We start from the raw sequence: 21648 nt of genomic DNA, 5'->3' as shown, positions 1-21648 counted from the left end.
GCAAATATTGCTGGATTTCTTTCTCCTTCTGATCCTCACTGTAATTAGAGTTAACAAATTGGACTTAATAGAAAATTAGGAAAATAATGAGGGTCAAAAGACAAATTGCATTGAAGTGATTTAATAAATGTGATTAAGAATTCAGTGCTGCTACCACATAAAGTTCAGCTACCTACTAAGCAGGTGAAATTAAGAAAAGGTGCAGTTCAAAAGGTTGAGAGCTTTGTGAACTGGCATTTCATGTGCAGATGAAGCAGAGTCCCAGGCCAGACAGCTCATCATCCAGAGTACTGAGGAGTGCTCAGAGTGCCACCTAGCACCACTACTTTTGAAAAACCAAACTCTCTGAACCTTAAGAAAAGTGAAAACTAGAGGGGACATGCTACCTTCTGGAAGAAGAGAAATGGAATCTCACTGTAACTGCCATCTTCTATGATAAATTCATTTCATTATTGTGCTATGATCCCTTTTTATTGCTTATGCCTCCCCCAGCAAGGTATATATATATCAATGTGGTCACTAGTAAAACCTAGCAGTTTAACACAGTCGACCCTCCCTCTTTTGCTTTACACAGTGGTCCCCAGACACCCACTTCAAAAGGCTCAAAATTCAGGGAATGCTGTCTCTATCCCTCAATGTTCAGCAGGTACAGAATCCAGTGAAAGGAACAGACCATATCCCACTGTTGAACAGCGGTTCAGTATGGATACAGCCCTATGCAAAGCCAAATGGAAGAGACAACTCAGGGCTCAGCTGTCCTAATCTTTGCAGAATAAAATTCCAAGCACATAGGGTCTCATCCTCTAGCGCTAATCTATCCCTTTTCTGTCCTGTCGTATAGTTAGCCAGAAGCAGCTAATGAGCTATACATTCCTTTCCAATCAAGTCATCTTATTTGGGAATATTAGCTTTATCATTAAACATGTTCAGTACAGAATTCCTTGAGAGAAAACAGTGTCTTAAAAATTCTGCTGTCCAGGCTGCATGAGACTCTAATTGCATAGTACCTGGTCACAGGCTTGTTTTTCTCCACCTGTGAAAAGGAGAAAGTTGAACAGTGTGACTTCTGAGATTCATGGTTTTCTACAGGTCTGTGATCTAAAGGCAAGAACCTTATTAACATTCCATAAAACACAATTGAGAGTAAATGTGTTGCTGGTAAGGAAGGGCAAAAACAAATTTTAGCTGATAACAATGACGGCATGCATTTGTATGAGGCTCCAATGTGTAATTCAAATAAAACTGGTCCAAAGAGAAATAGAAAAATCTAAAATGTCCTGTATGTTAATTAATTCAAAACAACTCTGAGTAAATGATGAAAGATAGGGCAATCTTTCTCTCTCTTCAGTGTCTAGGCTGAAAAACCTAATTTAACATATCTCAAAGGCATTTAGTTGATATAAAGTACAATGACAGTTGGGCTTACTTTATTCTCTCCTTAATTAGAACAGGACTCAACTACTGATGTTCTGCTTTTTGAAACCATGAACTTGGAAGTGTGAATTCATATAGCTAAATTCCTCTGGCATAATGTTCACACACATCCACATGAAACAAAGAAAATGTGGTTATTAGTTCCCTGGAGAAAGTCTCTCCTAAGATGAACATTAAAAAAAGAAAGATACCATTGTTAGAGCTGGGGCACATTTATTTGCAATACAGTGGACCTTGTAGTCTTTTCTGATAGCATTTCACACTATCCGTGCAGATCCTAATACCCTACAAATGATGTAGGGCATTTGCAGAATACTTCCCTGCTCTGAATTCACTTGGGAAATTTTGCTGATTTCCCCATTATGTATTTTAAGTTGAACTAGTCCTTATAAGTGAGGAATAGATCCTATTTAAGTGGAAGGGTCTGAGAGAATTGATGTTTTCAAAATAAAAGAAATAGCAAGAGCCCAATTAAGACTGTGAGAAATTGCTTAAACCACTTCGCTGGCTGAAAGATAGATTGAGGGGTCAGAAAGTGCAATGATCAGATTTGTGTTTCGTTAAGACAGTAAGAAAGATGGGAGAAAAAAAAGGTGGAACAAGAAAAAAACATGGAGATGATTATAATAATCTAGACAAGAAAAAATATTGAACCAGGTAGTGGACAAACAAGATTGGTGGAGAAAACATTTCAGATACTATTAATCATAATGATATCAAAGCCAAAGTTGAAGGAAGAAAACAGAGAAGTCAAAGATAATATTCACATTTCGATGTTAAATAGTTGTTTGCCACTAACCAAATCAGGATACAAAAAGAAGAGAAATGAGTTAAGCTATGGACAGATAATACTTTCCATTTGATTGAAGTATCCATGGGCCATCAGACTGTAAAAGTCTAACAAGTTCAGGCATGCTTTAAGGCTATAAGTAACAGATTTGCAGGACTTTAGCATATAGGTTATAGCCAAAACCAAAGTCATGAATTCAGTTGCTTGGGGAGAGAAACAAAAGAATACTGAGAGGAGAAAATTGTATCACATTCTTATGAAAGGGACATACACAAAAAATGAAGTCAACAAGAGGGACAAATTGTAGAGACAACAATAAAAACATAAGAATAAACAGCAACATGAATGAAGGCTGAGCAAGAGATCTAATTAGATACTAGATTCAACAATTAATGTATCAGTGTTTGGCCTAGCAGTTGGCCAATGATTGGAATCCATATGTCCCTCTGGGATGCTTCAAGTCCTGGATCTGTCCCTGATTCTACTTTCCTCCCCATTACTACCCTGGGAAACAGTAGTGATGACTCAAATAGTTTGGTACTGTCACCTGTATGTGAGACCTGGATTGGGTTGGCTCAGCTGCAGCCTTTGAAGACATTTGGAGAGTGAACCATCAGACAGAAGTTACTTGTATCTATCTCACTCCCAAATAATAAAAAAATTGGAACAGAGTAACATGTAGGTATACATTTCAGTAGTATAACTGAGAGTAGAGGCCACATGTCAGAGAGCCAATGAAAATTCAAGATCTAAGAAAGTGGAGTTAGCAAATTTTATTTTTTATCTTTATTTTTATTTTTAAATTTTATGTTGTAAATAGTTTGGAGCAAAATGTAAATGAGAGAGAGAAGGCAGTTCCAAATAGGATTCACATTTTTTTCCATTATTCTGTTTATTTTAACATAAAAGTTGTCTGAGCATATTTAAATATGGGTTAATAAAATTAATGATTGAAGGATTAAGCATAGGGAAAGGGATAATTCACAGAAAGAAATCCAAAACAAGGGAAAACAAGCAGCATTTTTCTTCAAAATGGCACTCTTTGTTTCATAGAAATAACGGTGAAAGTTCCCTTCATTTTGCAAAAACATTGAAAACCATGTGAAATCCACCAGAGTAACTACGAAATTTTCGATGCTGGGAAAATGGAAGCCAGGAAGCAACTTTGCTTTTTAATCTCTATTTCTTCAGATGGGCAAATAACAGAGCCCAGCATCGCTGAGCTGAAAAGGCAACCAGATAGCCTAAGGAAAGGAAAGAAATGAGACAGCAGTGCATACAGTGGAGAAATAAAATTCACAATAAAGATCTTTGACATCTTCCATGCAAAGTCTTATGTTTTCAAAATTATGTGTTTAGCTATCTGAAGGGTTTAAATGCCACACTGCAGTCCCATAGCTGTATCTCTAACAAGACCTTCATGATCAGTGTAACAATTGCTGTTATGAATGGCTAAAACAGCATGTATTATCTTTAGATCCTTAGGGAAAATCAGTTAAAAAACAAACAATAACAGAAGGCAGAGTGAGTATGGTCATCATCTTTTCAGAACCAAGGAAATGCCAGAGCATAATCTGACATGCCCTGGCAACAGGACGAATATTAGAATTCAAGACCAAGCTTGATAATTCCAATAATATATGGTTGCTAGGGAATAAAAGATTATGAAAGAAAAAGTGCCCCAATAAGTTCATGCAAAGTGTCAGTCTCGGTGCAGTAGCATTCTGAATATCAGGACTACTAGTGTGATGGAATCTTTTCTCCTTTCTCTGTCATTCTGTGAGTGCCTAGGCATTCAGAACACTGTGGCAGGTGGCCAGTATATGTTTGCAAGGAAAGAATCTTGATTGAATTTGAACTGTAATACTGCATCAAGGTAGAGGAATCCACCAGGGAGGAGGGGAGGGGGAGGGGTGGGGGGGGATTCCCAGAACCTATGAAACTGTCACATAATACAAAATAATTAATTAAAAACAAAATGCAGTTCTGTGGATGACATAAATTTGTCCAAGAACAACTATCAGAAAGTACTAAACACAGAATAAGAATCCACACATAGTTAGTGCACAGACTAGAGCTGCTACCTGCCTCTGGTGGGTGACTGGGGGAAGACTTGCATAACAGAGTTGTCCTTTAAGAGAAAAGTAAAAAGGGAGCCTCAAGGAGAAAGAACTTTGACTGTTACCTGTCTCTCCCAGATACGTTATTTATATTACCGCAGCTGTGGAGTAAAATAAAATATCTCTATGACATAAAATTGTTCCTACCTATACTCATATACATATGATTTAGTCTAGATATTAGAACCATACATTACCAGCTTAGCTTTGAATATCCCATATTTTCATAGAGTATGGGTAAAATCTCTTGAAATTTTTCCTGTTTAAATTCACTTTGATTCAGTATTGCTGAATTTTCATTATGTGTATTTCTGTTTACATAAAGCTTTTATGAATTTAGTCAATTAGCCTGTTCAAATACAAATGTTAATTCAATTTTTAAATCGTAGGAGGCAGGGTAGTATAGGCAATATCACTACATCCCTAAGTCTGTATTGTGAAACACATGAAATTTGTTCATTATATATAAATAAGCTGATTAAAAATAAATCTATCGACTATGTTTTGAATACTGAAAATTCTTTCTTTAATGTTTCTCGGGTTTTTTTTTTGTTTGTTTTTGTTTTTTTGCTTTTGACAGTAGCTCTAAATATCAGTACGAAAAGATTTGAGTTAATTTTGGTGTTCTACTATTACCTTAATGAGACTGCATATACCACATAGTTTTGTCAAAAAGTTAGGTAGTTTTTTTTGCATTTCTAAAGGAGCCAATTTTTGGTAGCTGCTGCTGCTGCTAATTTAAGCAAGGAGCACTCAAATTCCTGTGTATTATTTCCAAAGACTTTGGGGAATTTGTAGGATTAGGAAATATTTTCTTCATTTGGGCATACAAAGAAAATAGAACCTAAGAATTGATCATTTTGTTGCCCCAGGGACTGTTTCATAATTAGATAAGTAAGACTCCTGTACCTCATATTTGCCTTATTACAAAAGATCTGAAATTTGCAGGAGCCACATATATTGCTTTCAGAATCACTCTGCCAATCTTGCTAATACTATCTGGATCAGATCATTGTTAAATACCTATCTGGAACTGAAGTTTTCCCTTAGCCCCCTCCACCCTGTTTATTTCATCCCCTTTACAAGACAGAGGCATTCTGTTTAAAACCTACATAGAAACACCTATGTGTATCAATAAAAAAAATCAATGTTTAAACTACTGTTATTTCACAGCTTCAGATTTCAAGGTTTTTTCAAAAGATTTATTTATTTTTATTGGAAAGGCAGATACACAAAGAAGAGAGACAGAGAGGAAGATATTCTATCCTCTGATTCACTCCCCAGCTGGCTGAGCCAATCCAAAGCCAGGAACCAGTAGCTTCTTCTAGGTCTTCAACGTGGGAGCAGGGTCACAAGTCCTTGGGCCATCCTCTGTTGCTTTCCCAGGTCACAAGCAGGACACTGGTTGGAAAGCAGGGCCACCAGATATGAACCGGCACCCATATGGGGTCCCGACACATGTAAGATGAAGACTTTAGTCGCTAGGGCCCTAGATTTCAAGTTTTAACCAATTAATACTTAGGCAATGCTTTTCCAAAAACACTTAAGGTAGAATAAAATAATTCTATGAGAAAAGTATGGTAATTCCACATAAGAGAGCCATGTACCCATTTGTGAAGGACGTTTAAGTCGTTATCTTCACAAGTAAACAGTCTCAATTGTGTATTAAACTAATACAAAAGCCAGATGCACCTGTGAAATAAGCACCTCATCCCCCAAGAAATGGGGCTTCAGAACAGCAGAAATGTGATGGGAGCTGCCATTTGTATCTGCAAGAATGAGGGAGCCTTCTCTGCCAGGCCCTCTGGCCCAGCATTTTTTTATAGAATTGAAGTCAAGTTATAATGGGTCAGTAGCAGGAAAAAAAAATAATGATAGTATCAGTTTATGTGATGCCTTGGAACTGGAAGAAGAAGTATGTGCATTTTCCTATTTAAGAATTAAGAAATTATGATTTGTCAGGATAATTATGTTGAAATGACAATCTTTTTTTAAACCTTCTTAAATTAAACACCATATAATTTTTCTCCTTAATTGCTGCCCTACAACTGACTGTAGCTGAAAACTCCTAGAAAGCCCAATACTCAAGCTATTTTAATTTTTCTCTCTCCAAGAGAAGTGTTTATTGTAACTATGTGTGTGTAGACAACTGTAAGTCTGTCTGATTGGCTCCAATAGAGGAACTAAAACTAATCAATTTTGAAAATTACCTGGATTTGAGTCAAAATTGATACCAAGATTCGTTGAGGTCCCAGTATGATAGCCCAATGGCTAAACCCTCACCTTGCAAGTGCCAGGATCCCATAGGGGCACTGGTTCATGTCGCAGCTGCTTTGGTTCACATCCAACAGGCTGTTTGTGGCCTGAGAGAGCAGTGGAGGTTCACCCAAAGCCTTGCGACCCTGCACCCATGTGGCAGGCCCAGAAGAAGCTCCTGGTTTCAGATCAGCTCAGCCCCAGCCGTTGACTCTATTTAGGGAGCGAACCAGCAGATGGAAGATCTTTCTCTGTCTCTCCTTCTCTCCATAAATCTGATCTGCCTTTCTAACAAAACGATTTTTTAATTGGTTGAAATAATCAGTTATATCTGAGATTCCAAATACAATTTTTAATTTCCAGTCCAATATTTTAATCCTGTCATTACAAGCTAGAGCTACTCAGCTAATGTGGTATGGATATAATATTCTTGCTAATCATATCTTAGTATTCAAAGGTGCTCTTAGAGGACTAAAGGATTTATTTCTCTTGTGCAGTCTTAGGGAATTTTCTTGATTGAGCACTGGTGCAGGAATTTAAACTGATACTGAGTCTTATATTGATCTCCTGTCTTTCACAGACTCTCTTGTTCATTTCAAGTCATGCTTTAATCTGTTTTACCTTGAAGAGTTAGCTTCCTCCTATCCTCTCTTCAGTGTAGATAATTTTGTGCAAAAATTAAAAAGAACTAATGTTGGTAAACAAAATTTCTGAAGACTTAAAAGAAGGACAGCTAAAATAAATTCAAATTTCATAGAATATTCTAGATTACTCTTTGCATAAATGTCTGCCTAGCTGATGTAATACAAGTATTGTAAGGGTTTTTTTAAAAATAATTTTTAAATTGCAGTTAGCAAACAGGATAAAATTTCATAAGTTCCTAATAATATGTGCTGATGCGTCAGGTTAATCATGAAAACAATTTCTGCTAACTTAATAAACTGGCATTTATTCTTATTTATCTGTATGTATTAATAAATTATATTGATTATATTATAATAAATAATATTATCTTAGAATAAATCATAAATAGTATTCAGTCTTTTTTACTGTAATGTAAATTTAAAGTAGTCTCAAAATTCTTAAAAAAAGAATGGGGAAGGAGGAAGAGAGAGAGTGGAAGAGAAGGAGGAAAGGAATATTGTAATGTTCTGAGATTGTGTCCACAAATCATGCTGGATCTGTTAAAAACTACTTCAAAAATTAAAATTAAAAAGACAAATTTGATAAGTCCCAAGAGAGAAAATCAATTAATAAGAAAAATTGGGATTTTAAAATTTGCACTGTATGAACAAGCATCAAAAAATAAACTAACTTAATTAAATTCTTTTTTTTTCTCAAATCTGTTCATGAGGTTATTCCCAAATACAAATGTTTAAATGCTGAAAGAAAGAATAATAAAAAAATATGTGCAATCTGGAATCCTGAACTCTGAGTTGCAAACTGAGAACCAGGAAAAATAGTTCCTATCATATACAGAGAAAGCTAGAAGTGTTTGGAAAACTTTGTCATAATTTTAATTCAGAAATTAAAAAAAATATAAACACCTTCAAGTAAGGTATAATGGAATACTCAAACCCCAATATTTAGCTGCATTTGTAATTTTAATAGATCTGTAGAAGTATAACATTATGTATTTTATACAGGATTATTAAATATTGAAATATTTCAAAGCAACGTATGTGTGAGATTGTCTGAATTATGAAATGTTCTGGAAGGTATTGTTGCCATGCCTTCCTGCATCTCTTTGCTGTACCAAAAGGCTTTGCTAGCTAGCTCTTATTTCTGTGCATGCCATGAACTTCAGCCAATTTTTGATATACAAGTGTACTTCAAAATATTTGTGGAAAATGGAATTTATATAATCTTGATGTAAAGATTTTTTAAATCTGTGCATTTTTTTTTAAAATCAGAGGCATTTTTCATGAAGTTTTTGAAGGTCTTCTTGGTGTTCTTACAAATTCCTAAACTTTTGAATTTGATTTCAATGATGAAAGAGGTGAGAATGAAGTATATACTCATATTTGTTGTCTTTGAAGATTATAATAAAATAAGCAAACTGTAAGAATGCAAACATGCTTTCCCAGAACTCCCAAGTAATATTATTTATTGTCTCTCTGCAGCTAGATCCAGAAGCCAGTACTGTTCTCAAAGAACTTCAAGTTAAACTTAACGGAGTTCTGGATGAACTCAGTGTCACTTATGGGGAAAGGTATGTGGCCTGTGTAGCTATTATCAAAATGTAACAGGTTCCAGTGCATGGGAAATCAGTGCTGTTTCTATCGTCCAACTGGCTGAATCCATTTAATATTAAGGTCTGCATCATCTCCTCTGAAGTTTTCCATGACCCACTAAACGAACGGTGTCGTCCCTGGTCCCCCTCCCCTACCTCAGCCCTGAGCATCCTTCTCTCAGTAGCTCTTCACACTCTGCTCTCAGGTTCCCTGGATGTGCCTCCCTCACTTTTATGTATGATTCTTAAAAGCAAAAACTGGTCTACCATTTTGACCTTAGAAATTCGCCACTGAAGGAATAGGGAGAGGATGGGAGAGAGGAAGAAATAAAATTTTATTTCCGTATGTAAGAATTGTGAGCTGTTCTATGGTATAGGTAACAATATGATAGCACTTGCAAGTCACTGAGCCCAGGTTTCTTGGTGTGAGAGAATAGGAGTCAGAAGTACCTATGCTATGGGCAGCCAGAGACTACTGATGAATCTATTTTCTCTATGGTTTGTTCATCTATGGTGTGGTTCTAAAGAAAGAGAATATTTACTCTGAATAAGCTTCATATTGATCATGTAGGGAAAAGCCATCATCCCATCAACAACTACTAAGATAGAGAGAAAAACAAATATAGCTTTGAAGAAGTTCATCCACTTAATAGAGAAATTGCTTTAAGCATTGCCTCAATATTGACTCATTGTTCAATGCTTAGTTCTCACATGAGACTTAAAAGAAAAACTGCTGTTACAATAAGAGCTAACTCTTTGAATGCCACTCATCACCTGTACATGAGTCATGTAAAGTTAAACCGGATAAAGCTAGTCAGAGTCAACCATTCTTGGGGTCTAAATTAGCTGTCTAGAGAATATTTTTGATGATCAAGTGTTAAATTGAGTAGCTGGAATTATCCCCATTAAATACACACCATCACAAAGCAGTATCCTCCTCAGCACTTTCTCTGCTGCCCTTTGCAGTCACTACCTCATAGCACTTCACAGACAGATCCAGGCAGATACTAGCGAGTAGGCAAGGATTTGGTTGTTTCTGGAAAAGTGCTTGAAAGATGTTCCCTTGCACAAGATAAATATGCAAAGAACAAAGAAATGAACTATATCTACAAGGCCTGTCCGATATTCAAAACTCAAGTAAACAAACATCAAAAATAATTCCAAAGGAATAAGAAAGTCAAAGAGAAGTCAGCAGCCAGAGAGAGATACAACAGGCCCAGCGGGATGGCAGATGTGGAATGTAGCCTTGACTGTGTGCTCAGATCATAACTCAGTGTGTTCATAAACTTACTATCAAAAATGTGGGAGCAGGAAATTGCCCAAGTTGTGAGGATTTCAAACCTATGAAAGATTTCCCAAGTCAAGTAGTAAAACAGCAACAACAACAAAAAGAAAACTCACCACCTGACAACAGGCTAACCAGAATATGAATGTTAAAATAAAATGTCCCATACATGCTATAATACTAAGTAGCTGTGCCTGTGTGGTTCGCAATACATACCCAACATCTAAAATGATGATTGGGACATGTACAAATATATTAAATACTTACAAAATTCACATATGCATGCATAGTTTAAATTAGTAATCGAGTCATTATATACTAAACATTTCAAAACTTCTTTGTAAAATTAGACAAATCCATGAATTTGGATACTTTTCAGAAAAATGTTAACTATGAAGTCATGGTGTAGAAAAAGCACCAAGAACAGGACTGGCTTGATTGCCATACTGCAGTGATCTTTGCCGTTCTCTGCATTACTCCTCCGGTGATGGAACCAGCCTCCAATTACTATATATAGAATCAATATAGTCAATAATTTTTTAAAAATAATGATTTGTTTTTATTAGATATACAGAGTGAAGAGAAACAGAGGGAAAGATCTTTCATCTGTAGGTTCACTCCCCAAGTGGCCACAATGGCCAGAGCTAAGCTGATCCAAAGCCAGGGGCCAGGAGCCTCTTTCTGGGTCTTCCACATGGGTGCAGGGTCCCAAAGCCTTGGGTCATTCTCCACTGTTTTCCCAGGCCACAAGATGGGAGGAAGAAGGGAAAAGGAGCAGACGGGATACAAACCGGTGCCCATATGGGATCTTGGCACATGCAAAGCAAGGACTTTAGCCACTAGTCTACCAAGACAGGCCCCAGTATTTCTTTTAATGTATATATTTGAGATGCCAACTTGATGGTTTGACATACATATACATTATGAAATAATCACCACATTTCAGAAAAGTAATGTATGTATCACTTTTACAGAGTTGTTCCTTATGTGTCTAGATTTATCCCCTTACCCCCTGTGCCAGGCATGGCACGCTATGAGATAATAGGGACATGCAGCACAGAACAAAACATTTAGCAACTCTCATGGAGTGTATATTCTAGTGAGGCCAAGATGCAATGGACAAACTAAAACTAGGCAGGACATCAAATAATGGATAGGGAAACTGAGAAAAATAAAGAACAAAGTAAGACAAGATGATGGAAATGTTGTTATCTTGGGTATTCAAGGAAGACTTTTCTGAAGAAAGTGACATTTGGCATATTCCAAATTATATGCAGTGTTACCAGGTAAAAGTATAGGATAACAACTTAACTGTCAATTTCAGATAAATAAATAAGATTATATTGTTACAATTATGGCCCAAATGCTAAATGAATATTTATATTAATGTTCACCATCTAAAGTTCAAATGTCCCTGGGTGTTTTATGTTTTGTTTGATTGATCTATCAGCCTCCTCCCATGGTTAGAAGTTGGGAAATTGAGAAGGGGTATCCGGTGAGATTGGAAGAAAGCTAACATGTTGTAAAGTTACAGAAACAACATGAAGAAGTTGTATGCAAGAACCCTTTGAAGATTAGGCATTTTATTCAAGCAGCGCTGATGGGAGCCTGTCTGCTCTCCTTGGCAGAATGTGAGGCCCAGTGGACCCTGGTTCAAACTAATTCAGCCTGAAGACCATCACTTTTATCTACTCTTTTATAGAGTCCCTAGTAATCTTTCATTTCCACAAAATTGCTTGCAGTAGGAACAAGTGTGAAAACCAATGAACAGAGGGATTCAAGCCATTTGAAACAGATCAGACTCCTCAGGGTAGAATTACAGTAGGCACTGGTAAAATGTTTACTTGCATCCTAGGATTTATAGACTTTTTTTCAGTTTTCAGCTTATAATTGAAGAGTGTATAAAACAGATGAGTGGTGAACTAAACCAAATGAGAGCAAACGGAAGTGCCACTGCAAATAAGAACAGTGCAGCGATGGACGCCGAGATTGTGCTGAGGTCCCTCATGGACTTCTTAGACAAAATGTAAGTTTTCTACCCAGTTTTCTCTTCAATCCTTGTCCTAAATTTAACAGATTGTGTTTCAAGAAAAAAAATTCATTTTCCTTCTTGTGAAACAGTTTTAAAAGAACGTTGATAGAAATAAATGAGCTCATTAAAAGGCAACACACTTTTAACTCATTATAGATAAGAAAAATCACTTTTTTACAGGGAAGAAGAAACAAACGAAAATAAATATTGTTAAGCTGGGGCACAAGTAGATTAAGGATTTCATGCTTGCCAGATAACATATTGTTTTTGCAGCTTCCTAGATATTGAGAAAGGTTGAGTCGAGTTCAGAATGTGTGATTTCCTGTGAGAAACCCGTTGAAGAAGAGAATAGCAGGAATGTGACTAGAATTTTTTCAGCTCAGAAGCCAACAGATAGATGTCTGAAACAGACTTGTCTGATTATTTAGCAAATGCATAAGCTGTAGACAGAGATGGAAAACAAAGGCAAGGCCACCATGGGCAAGGCAGTCAACTACCAGTGAAAGTGGATGAGCATGCTGGCCTCTGTAACCCACTGCAATGGTGCGCTTTACTGTAAATGCTTATTGATTGCTTGCTGTTTGTATCTAAATGTGTCTGCAGTGTTCCTATGTGTAGTCAGGAAATCTGTTTAAATGTGAGTTCATAGTTGTGGATCACTAATGAAGAGCAACCAGAGATAGGGCATTTCTTAGACACTGAAACCCAAAATCAGAAAAAAAAAAAAAGTAGATTTCCAATGCCTACCAAGAAACCAATGTTGTGTGTAGTTCCTGCACATCACATCTCGTACTGTATCAAAAGTTAATACCAAAGGGCCCAAGATGAAAAAAGGACTTAGGACATGATGCTTTTCTTTTAAGACAAGAACAAGAAAAAAATAGTATGGAAAATCTCTTCTGTTTATTTATTATTTCTGCTTGGTTGTACTGTCACTACGGTGAATGGACTAATGTTCTCACTTTAATTTCAGTGTTTGGCAGAAGATTAAAGTCTTATTTTCTAGTCCCATAGGGAGGTCAAATATCTAGAAGAAAGGTGACTAATTAGGTCAACACTAGCAGCTGAATTTTAAAAATGAAATAAGGGAGAAAAAAAGATAAGTTTTTTCATGCCTTTAGTTTCTTGACATAAACATTAACTACTATTATTTCATGCATGTTCTCTGGAAATTTTTATCTTGGCTATGACTGTGTTTTTCAACAATACAGAATTGAATCACAAGAAACATACCAGCATTTGATTGTGAATGTGAATCAAGCAGTAATAATTCCCCAAAGCTCCCTACTGAGTTGCCTTCTGTTTTTAGAACTCCAACCTGTAGTTTGGAGACACATCATTTATCACCAGCAAACCTATTTGTTTTGTGTAGTCTGTAACCAAAGTTTAAAGTAATCCTGATACAAGTAAGTATTAGCAGTGACTTGGGATCCATGTCAGTTTCTACAAAATGGAAGAAAATGGGTTGACTTTTATTATTGATCCATACATACTCCATTAATCTATATATACTCAATCTTCAGTTTTTCCTTCTTCTTATGCCTTAGTATGTTACCATACATGTCATTTCCTTTTTATAATTTATTTTATTTTTGGTGATGTTTAAATGCATGCCATGTGGATCACTGATTATGGTGGGGAGGGTTAAGGAATGGGGGAAAGTGGATGAGATAACTTTTAAATATCCTTTTTTTTCTTCCTGTATCTTGGGAAAGTGGAGACAGAAGGGGAGAGGGCTGCCCCAGTAGCCCAGCCACATCACTACCTGGGGATTGGGGATGGCCACTTGATATCATCCCAGGATCCTCCATGTGAAGCATGTTCAAAGGAAACTGCATAGGTTGTTTTGATAGTTCTGTGGTGCTGTTGATTTCATTGCTTCAAGGTTGAGGAAATCCTTCCACAGTCTGTTGGCTGACATTGCCCACCTCAGAGTCTCTATTTTCACAGATACTTGCTGTCAAAGCTTAGCCAGGAGAGCTGTCCAAATTGTTCTGCCCTCCATGATACTAGAGGTCCTCTGTAGGCCTCAATGAAATAATTGTCATGTCCCCCATGTGCATCTGGGCATGCCATCCATTACACATGCTTCAACAACCAAAGAGACCCAGTTCTGACACATGCACTCCACGGTGAGACCACAGATCCTGTGATTTTCCCTGTAGCTGGAATTCTGAATCCAGTGGTCCAGTTGATGGTCCCCAGAGGAAACCTGCCAGAGGTAACCCCAGACCTGACTCCTGTGTGTGCCGACCAGTGCAGGTTCTGGCTCAGTCCATCACCTACATCAACCTACAAACATATTGGTTGTTGGCCTTTCCCTGTCAGTTTTATTCCCAGCCCCATCTCATGTAAACCAATGGCTACTGTGTCCCAGAACAACTCTACCCATCACATGCCTCAACCCCCATGCACATCAGCAGAAACTGCAGCCTACTGGGAGCAACCCTCAATGGTCCCCACCAGACCCTACTCCCAGTCTTGGTTGCTGCCCATGCTACAGACTTGTCTATTCTGTCCCACATTCCATTCTGCTCTCACACATATCTACAGGCATTGGAGCCCAGCTTATCCTGACCAATCCCACTATGCAATCCATGTTCATGCTGGCAGGTGCCACTGCCTGTCCAGCCAGGCCTGTCCCCCAGAAATCACTCCTCACCTGTCACATTCTCCCTCAGCAGTCCTCTCTTCCCCATATCCCCACATTCCCTTTCTGGGCAATCCAAAGCCCCCCAGACCTCCAAGCATGCAGATCCCCAAACCCAGTCCTCCCAGAGGTATGTCGTGCCACTCTGGGGCCCTGCTCGCCTGTCCTTGACCCCAGACCTTGTCTGCCAGGTGCCAGTGTCTGCCCTGCGTATCTTAAAGAGAAGGCAACTCTGATGGTGCACTGGTGTAGTTAATACAAATTGGCATTACCCAGGTCCAGAATGTCCACCAGCTTTTAACTCCTTTTGTCCCAGCAGTGGAATACTCACCTAGGTACAATGCAACCTAGGCAGTTGCCTACAGCAGGGGGTGCCTTTTCTTATAACAGTTAGAAACGTAATGTATAAGACAGAGAAAAATTTATGAGCTTTAAGAAATCTGTGAAAATTTTAGATTATTTTGGGGGGAGATATTTTATCAGACATAGAAAGTTGTAGAAGTTCTCCATTCTAAATAATTATGTGTTAGTATAAGGTTACAGAATCAGGAAGATATTTAAGTCAGATACTGATTCTGTTTTCAAAGAGCCAACAGTTTAACAGAAGAAATGAGACATAGACAGATAAACGCAGCAAGGTATGAAGTGCTAACTGTGTCTCCAGCAATGAAGCAGAAATTTGACTAATGCCACATATTTAAGAATGAGTATGTTTTGCATACAAAAATGAAGGACAGGCATTCAGCAGGAGGGAAAACAGCTGGGTAAGCTTTCATGAGAATATCAAAGTATTTAGCAGGAAGTCTCTATTGCCAGCCAGCACACATAACACTTGGGAAATGTTTGGTAGGTGGTTTGTGTTCATTCAGTTTAGATAACTTAGCTTCCAAAACTCTTGCCTCTGAGCTGGCATTATCAAATTAGTTAACTCTGAGTCATTAAAAAACTATTAACTTGTGCTTTTTTTCTACTGAAAGCAAGGGAGGAATGGGAGCATTCTGGGTGATTTTGAAAGAAGATCCTGAAAGCCTATTATGTTACAAATGTGTGGATTCGCTTTGCCTTTGTGCAGCCATATAAATGAAATATCTTATTTTCTCACATTTCACCTTCTCCACCAAGAACTAACGACTTCATAAATTGAGCTGTAAACTCAGTCACCACGTAGTAGAAACCTCATAAATAGCTGTAAATATGTCAAGGATTTTGTTGCTATTCATTCCGTTGCTGTCTAATCAGTTAGTTAGCATGTCAAGTGTGTGACCTGACCATATAAACAACATCTAGATCTTCAACTCAGACCTTGTGAACAGAAATTACACACCTTCCGCAAACCTGGCAGATGTGTTGTATACCAGACTGTCCTGTGAGTTTCTCTGAGAATAGCTGTGACACTTACGCTCATTCATACCCCAGTCCATACTGCAAACATTCACCACCAAGCTGATGAGTTCTCCTTGAACATGTATTTCTGAATTAGTGGAGCTGAATTTTTGTGATATGCCAGAGTATCCATCCAGAGGAGGCAATTTTTGTGTATTTTTATATAATGTGTTTCTACACGATAATTTTTAAAGTCTTTCTACATGAAAATATATTTTAGAAATTTCTCTAAGCCTCTCACACATGATATACCCCTAAATACTAATGAATAATTTTAAATCATTAAATTGTCTTCATTAACTATTGTTATTGTATATATCTATTGATATTGTATATATCATATGTATTATTTTTATATGCAAATATGTTGTTTGTGTATTTCATTATTGGCAAGCGTATTCTATCAGAAGCTCCTGTAGGTTATAATTTTGGAGTCCCACAGCCTACCAACTTCAAAGAGCTGCAGGAGTCAGTGAGATAGCACCGAAATACATGACCCTGTCTGAAACTCTATGTAGCAGGTTGAATTTCTGCTTAGTAAAGGAGTCTCAAATATTCCAGTATCTTATTATAATCTGTTTACTAGATGCTTGGGCACCACTGAGCCTCTGCAGTCACTGGACCTTCACACACAGCCATTTTCATCATAGGCAGTGAGCTGCACTGGGAAACACGCGGAGTTTAAAAAAGACAGCTCAATTGTAAATCTCATTTACTAACTTCCCTTCCTTGGATAAGTACCCCAAACCTTCTGGGCCTCCTTTTTACTTTAAAAACTACTCCTGTTTGTAGAAGAGGGTTCTAAAGAGGAAGTATGATAAACTCTTCTGCAAATGCTTTATAATATGATGTTACAACCTCACTTGGAAAAATTTGTACAGAATACCCAATGGTGATCAAAGTTGGTTCATTTTGGTTCTTGAGTGGAATTATAAGCCTATTGGTCATATTGCAACATTGGCTCAGTGGCTATTTTCGATGATTTTTTTTTTTTGCCTTTATGGTTTGCCCTAGACTATGAAAAGGCATGTGCTGGATTCGTAACCCAAGAGGGTGAAGATGAGGCTGTTTTTTTTTTTTTTAGCCTTAAGCTACCAAGGTGAGAAGTCAGCCTTCTGCTTCTATCAAGTTGTGTCATCATTTTCTCAACTTTCATGCCAAGCCAAACCGTACTAACTGATCTCAGAAAATGTTCTTGTCTAATATAGGTACCAAAGACAAACAAAGGGGGATGCCTAGCCTTAAATTGCATCTTTGCAGTTAGAGATGTTTTCCTCTCTGAAACCTATAAACTTAGGAAAGCAATACTCCAATAAATTACCCCAACATTGCATTATCTTTAACATGGGGAAATAGACTTTTTGTTATTATGTTTCTTTTTCAGTGAGTGGAATTCAACACTTCAAAATTATACAGGACTACTCATATCTTTGAATCTCAGAAATTAATGTTAACTTCTGATTAATACATTCATGAAATATACTGCTAAGAGACTTAAAATTCATTATTTGTTTTTTTTCATTTCAGACTAAGTCTCTCAGCAAAAATCTGTGAGAAGACAGTGCTGAAGCGAGTTTTAAAAGAGCTGTGGAAGCTAGTGCTTAACAAAATAGAGAAACAAATTGTTCTGCCTCCTCTAACAGATCAAACAGTAAGTATTGCACATTTGTTACACTCAAAGTAATCCATCTGATTATTTTCATTTAAATGAATGGCTTTGATGCTAATAAAATATTAGATAAATCCAGTTTAGGACCACACTCTTGTAAGCAGTTTTTTTTTAATAATCTTACTTGGTTGATTAGGGTACAAAGGGTCAAGGGCTACAGGGTAAAAGTGGGTAATACCATTGTTTCCACACTAATATTATCATTTTTCCCTGTATCTGGGGTCAGGGGAGAAACAAAGGGAAAAGTCCCATCCAACCTTCCACCCATCCCAGATCCCCAACGGGAGGCGTGCTCCGAGGGTCCTGTTCAAACAGCTTTGATATTTTATCAGTTCTGGATTGCTGCCAATCTCGCAGTTTCAATCGCAATGAAACCTATTCAGAGTCTGCTGGCTGACAGTCTCTTCATGGTTGGGGTTCTAAGATCAGCAGTTCAGGTGGAGGGATCTCCAAAGAAACTTCATCTGAGATGATCCCAGACCTGATTCTTGTGTGAGTTTGCTAGTACAGGGTCCAACACCGTCCGTCACATTAATCTGCTTATGCACATGCTGTTTGTTGTGATTGCTGGATCCGTTCTGTTTCCACCCTGTCTTCCTTGTGAACCAACAGGTGTTGTAGTCCAGTTCGATCCTGCCCACTTCATACTCGATCCTCACCAAACCAGTTGGAGCTGCAGCCTAGTTGGGGCAACTCCCCATAACCCCCACCACTTCTGCCCCCTACCCTGGTTCCCATACTTGCCAGTACACACTGCAGGCTTGTCCAGTCTGTCCCACATCCTGTTTAGCTCTCGCACATGTCAATGGGCATTGAAGCCTAGTTCAACCCAACCAACCTACTATCTAGCCCATACACCTACTGGCAGATGCCTTTCTGTCCAGCCACCCCTGCCCCTGTCCTGGTTTTCATGCTGTCCAGTGAGAGTGGTAGCCCCAAGGGAGGTGCCCACTATTACCCTTCTAAGCCACACCCGCTCCCAGATTATGCACTCTCCAGGTAGTTCTGGCATTTGACTTGACAAAATTAGCTCCCAGTGCCAGCCTCTGCCAGCTAATGCTGCGGCTAAACCCAACCAACTCTCACCCACTCTAGTTTTTGTGTAAGCAGTTTCTTAACAATAATTGATCAATTTAAAAATTTCAACCAAATCTATTTAATATTGTGACAATAGCAATAGAACTTTCCACTTGATTGGAATTCACCTTTTCTTTTCTTGAACCAAAGTATTCCAGTTAAATTTAAAAGGTTATGTAGTCTGCGTGTATATTTTACTTATTTTATTGCAAACCCACTAGAGAATAGAAGTAGTATAGAATAAACCTACTATGTTTTTTGTTTTATTTATCTATTTTTATTAGAAAGGCAGATTTACAGAAAGAAGGAGAAACAGAGAAAGATCTTCTATCTGCTGGATGGCTGCAACAGTTTGGATTGAATCTCAAATGACTGCAACAGCCAGAAATTGAGCCGATCTAATGCCAGGAGCTAGGAGCTGATCCAAAGGCCTTGGGACCCTGCACCCACGTGGGAGACCCAAAGGAAACTCCTGGCTCCTGGCTTCGGTTCAGTGCAGTTCCAGTCGTTGCAACCACTTGGGGAGTGAATCAGCAGACAGATAATCTTCCTCTCTGTCTCTCCTCCTCTCTGTATATCTTGACTTTCCAATAAAAATAAATAAATCTTATAAAAGATGTGACAGCACATATGCATAGGCTCCCTCTCTAGAGAAAGGTAGCTTGCAAAGTTCTGACATCTAGCAGGTCTCCATCTTCTTGTGCTGAGACTATACTGCATGGGTGTGGTCTCAGCCTACAATTGTACTTGATCATTTTATTGTTGCTTATTGATTTCACATTTTTAAAATCCCTTGAAGCAGCCATCAGCTTCACAGCATTCCCTAATACTGCCCAAGCCATCCCTCAAGGCAGGAATTATGATTTTGGTTAGTTCTTAGAAGAATTGTAGGGGTTGCAGTGCCCACTGCTCTTTTCCCCCTTAGCCCTTGTTACTTTCAGCGAATAATGTTGCATGCAATGATATTTTCAATGAATCATATTACATGGGTCAGCTTTGTTTTACATTGAGTTAACCCACCACTTGCCACACTCGCAATCCATCTAGAAATGCTGCTTTGAGTCCCAGCTTCTCTGCTTTCAATGAACTTCCTACTAATATGCCTGGGAAAGCAGAAGACAATCATCCAAGAGTAGGGCCCCTAACAACTCAGTGGACAGTCAGGAGGAGTTTTCTGATTTTTTGACTTCAGCTCAGCCTGGCTTTTAACAGCCAGTTGGATAGTGAACCAGTGAATGGAAGGTCTCTCTGTCTCTCTTGTTCCTTCATTCAAATAAACAAATCCTTAAAAAGGAATCATGTTACAACATAACTAATATACACAACATTGCATTTTTGTGAGTATAGGAGTTGCATTTCTGACATTGGCTTTCCCTAGGAAAGGTTATAATCTCTTGAATTTTTCTTGTATTGACATGTCCAAGTGTAAAGTTATATTATTTATATAGTATTATCCATTATATTGCTTATTCATTTATTGAAAAATTTTTGAGCTTCTATCATATACAGTGCTAGGTATTAATAATAAAATATGAGCAAAAGTAGCTATGGTTGTGGTTCTAATGATACTTATGGTCTTCAATTTCCTAATGAGTATACGCACTGCAAAAAAACACATTAAAATAAAAGAATATCAGAATTACTGAGTTTTCTTACTCTTAGGATGCTGAGTTACAAATGAACTGGGCCAAAACTAGGACTTTTCCACTTTATACTTGGCAACAGACCTGCTCTAGTCTAAACCTCATAGTGCATTATATGTCTTATTTTAGTGTTTTCCATTTCTTTTCTCTAATTGTCGAGAAAAGCTTTTGTTGAGGAAGTGGCTAACTAGACAGGACTTAAATAGCCTGGAGCACTTCCACCTTCTTCAGTCTTATAAATTAAAATTTTGTACAGGCTTATTCCGAAAATAGTGAAAATATTTCCTCTGTATTAAAATGCTACAGTAGCAGCAACTCTTTCAGTAACCCAAAGTTAAGATTTTTACCACTTACTATGAGTGTTATAGTGTGAGCACTGCTAGATGCATTTGAAGTCATTAAAAATAAAGTAGAACATTTAGTGGGACAACTATTAGGGTGTTGCTTGGGATACCTGCATCCCACGTGGGAGTGTCTGAGATCAAGCCCCACCTCCAGCTTCCTGCTATAGTGTACCTGGGCGGCTGATGAGGGAGTAAGCACCTGATTCCCTGCCAACCATATTGGAAACGTCACTGATGCTCCTGGACCCTGGTTTCAGCTTGGTCCCACCCCAGCTGCCGTGGGCCTCTGTAGGATAATACCGTTGATAGATCAATCTCACTCTCCCTGTTGCTTTTTCAAATAAATCCAGCTTTTACAAATAGAGCAATTAAATGTATCTGGCTAAAGCTACAGATGTAATAATAATGTAAATAAAGTTTTCTATTACACATTTCTGTTGTGATAATACTAAAGATCTTAACCCTAAATCTCTCTTTTTTTCTCTGCGTCTTAGGGACCTCAGATGATTTTCATTGCAGCCAAAGATCTTGGACAATTATCCAAACTGAAGGTAAAAGAATAATGAAATTTTGGATTGTCCATTAAAAAAAAAAGTGCCAACTAAATCTCTGTAAGAAACCATCTTCCTTAGAAAGTTTGTGAAAAGAATCAAATTTTAAAAAATAGTTTGGTATAAAATATTTGGAATTCATGCTTTTCTAAGAACTTTTTGAAGATCCTTTCTTTGCATG

At 37.8% G+C, this 21648-nt stretch overlaps 1 protein-coding gene across 2 annotated transcripts in view; it reads left to right on the top strand.

Moving 5' to 3' along the window:
• UNC13C (unc-13 homolog C) overlaps positions 1–21648 on the top strand; it is a 577988-nt gene that overhangs the window by 452415 nt on the left and 103925 nt on the right. For both annotated transcript variants that reach the window (XM_004578069.4, XM_036495361.2), the window contains 4 exons: positions 8724–8812; positions 11995–12144; positions 17711–17834; positions 21411–21467. In XM_004578069.4, the coding sequence (XP_004578126.2) occupies positions 8724–8812; positions 11995–12144; positions 17711–17834; positions 21411–21467 (420 nt within the window). The remainder of the gene's footprint in view (positions 1–8723; positions 8813–11994; positions 12145–17710; positions 17835–21410; positions 21468–21648) is intronic.

Source organism: Ochotona princeps, chromosome 6, assembly GCF_030435755.1.
Source record: "Ochotona princeps isolate mOchPri1 chromosome 6, mOchPri1.hap1, whole genome shotgun sequence".
In the NCBI taxonomy this organism is placed as follows: domain Eukaryota; kingdom Metazoa; phylum Chordata; class Mammalia; order Lagomorpha; family Ochotonidae; genus Ochotona; species Ochotona princeps.
The sequence above is the reverse complement of the archived record's forward strand: the minus strand, read 5'-3'. Positions and strand labels throughout refer to the sequence as shown.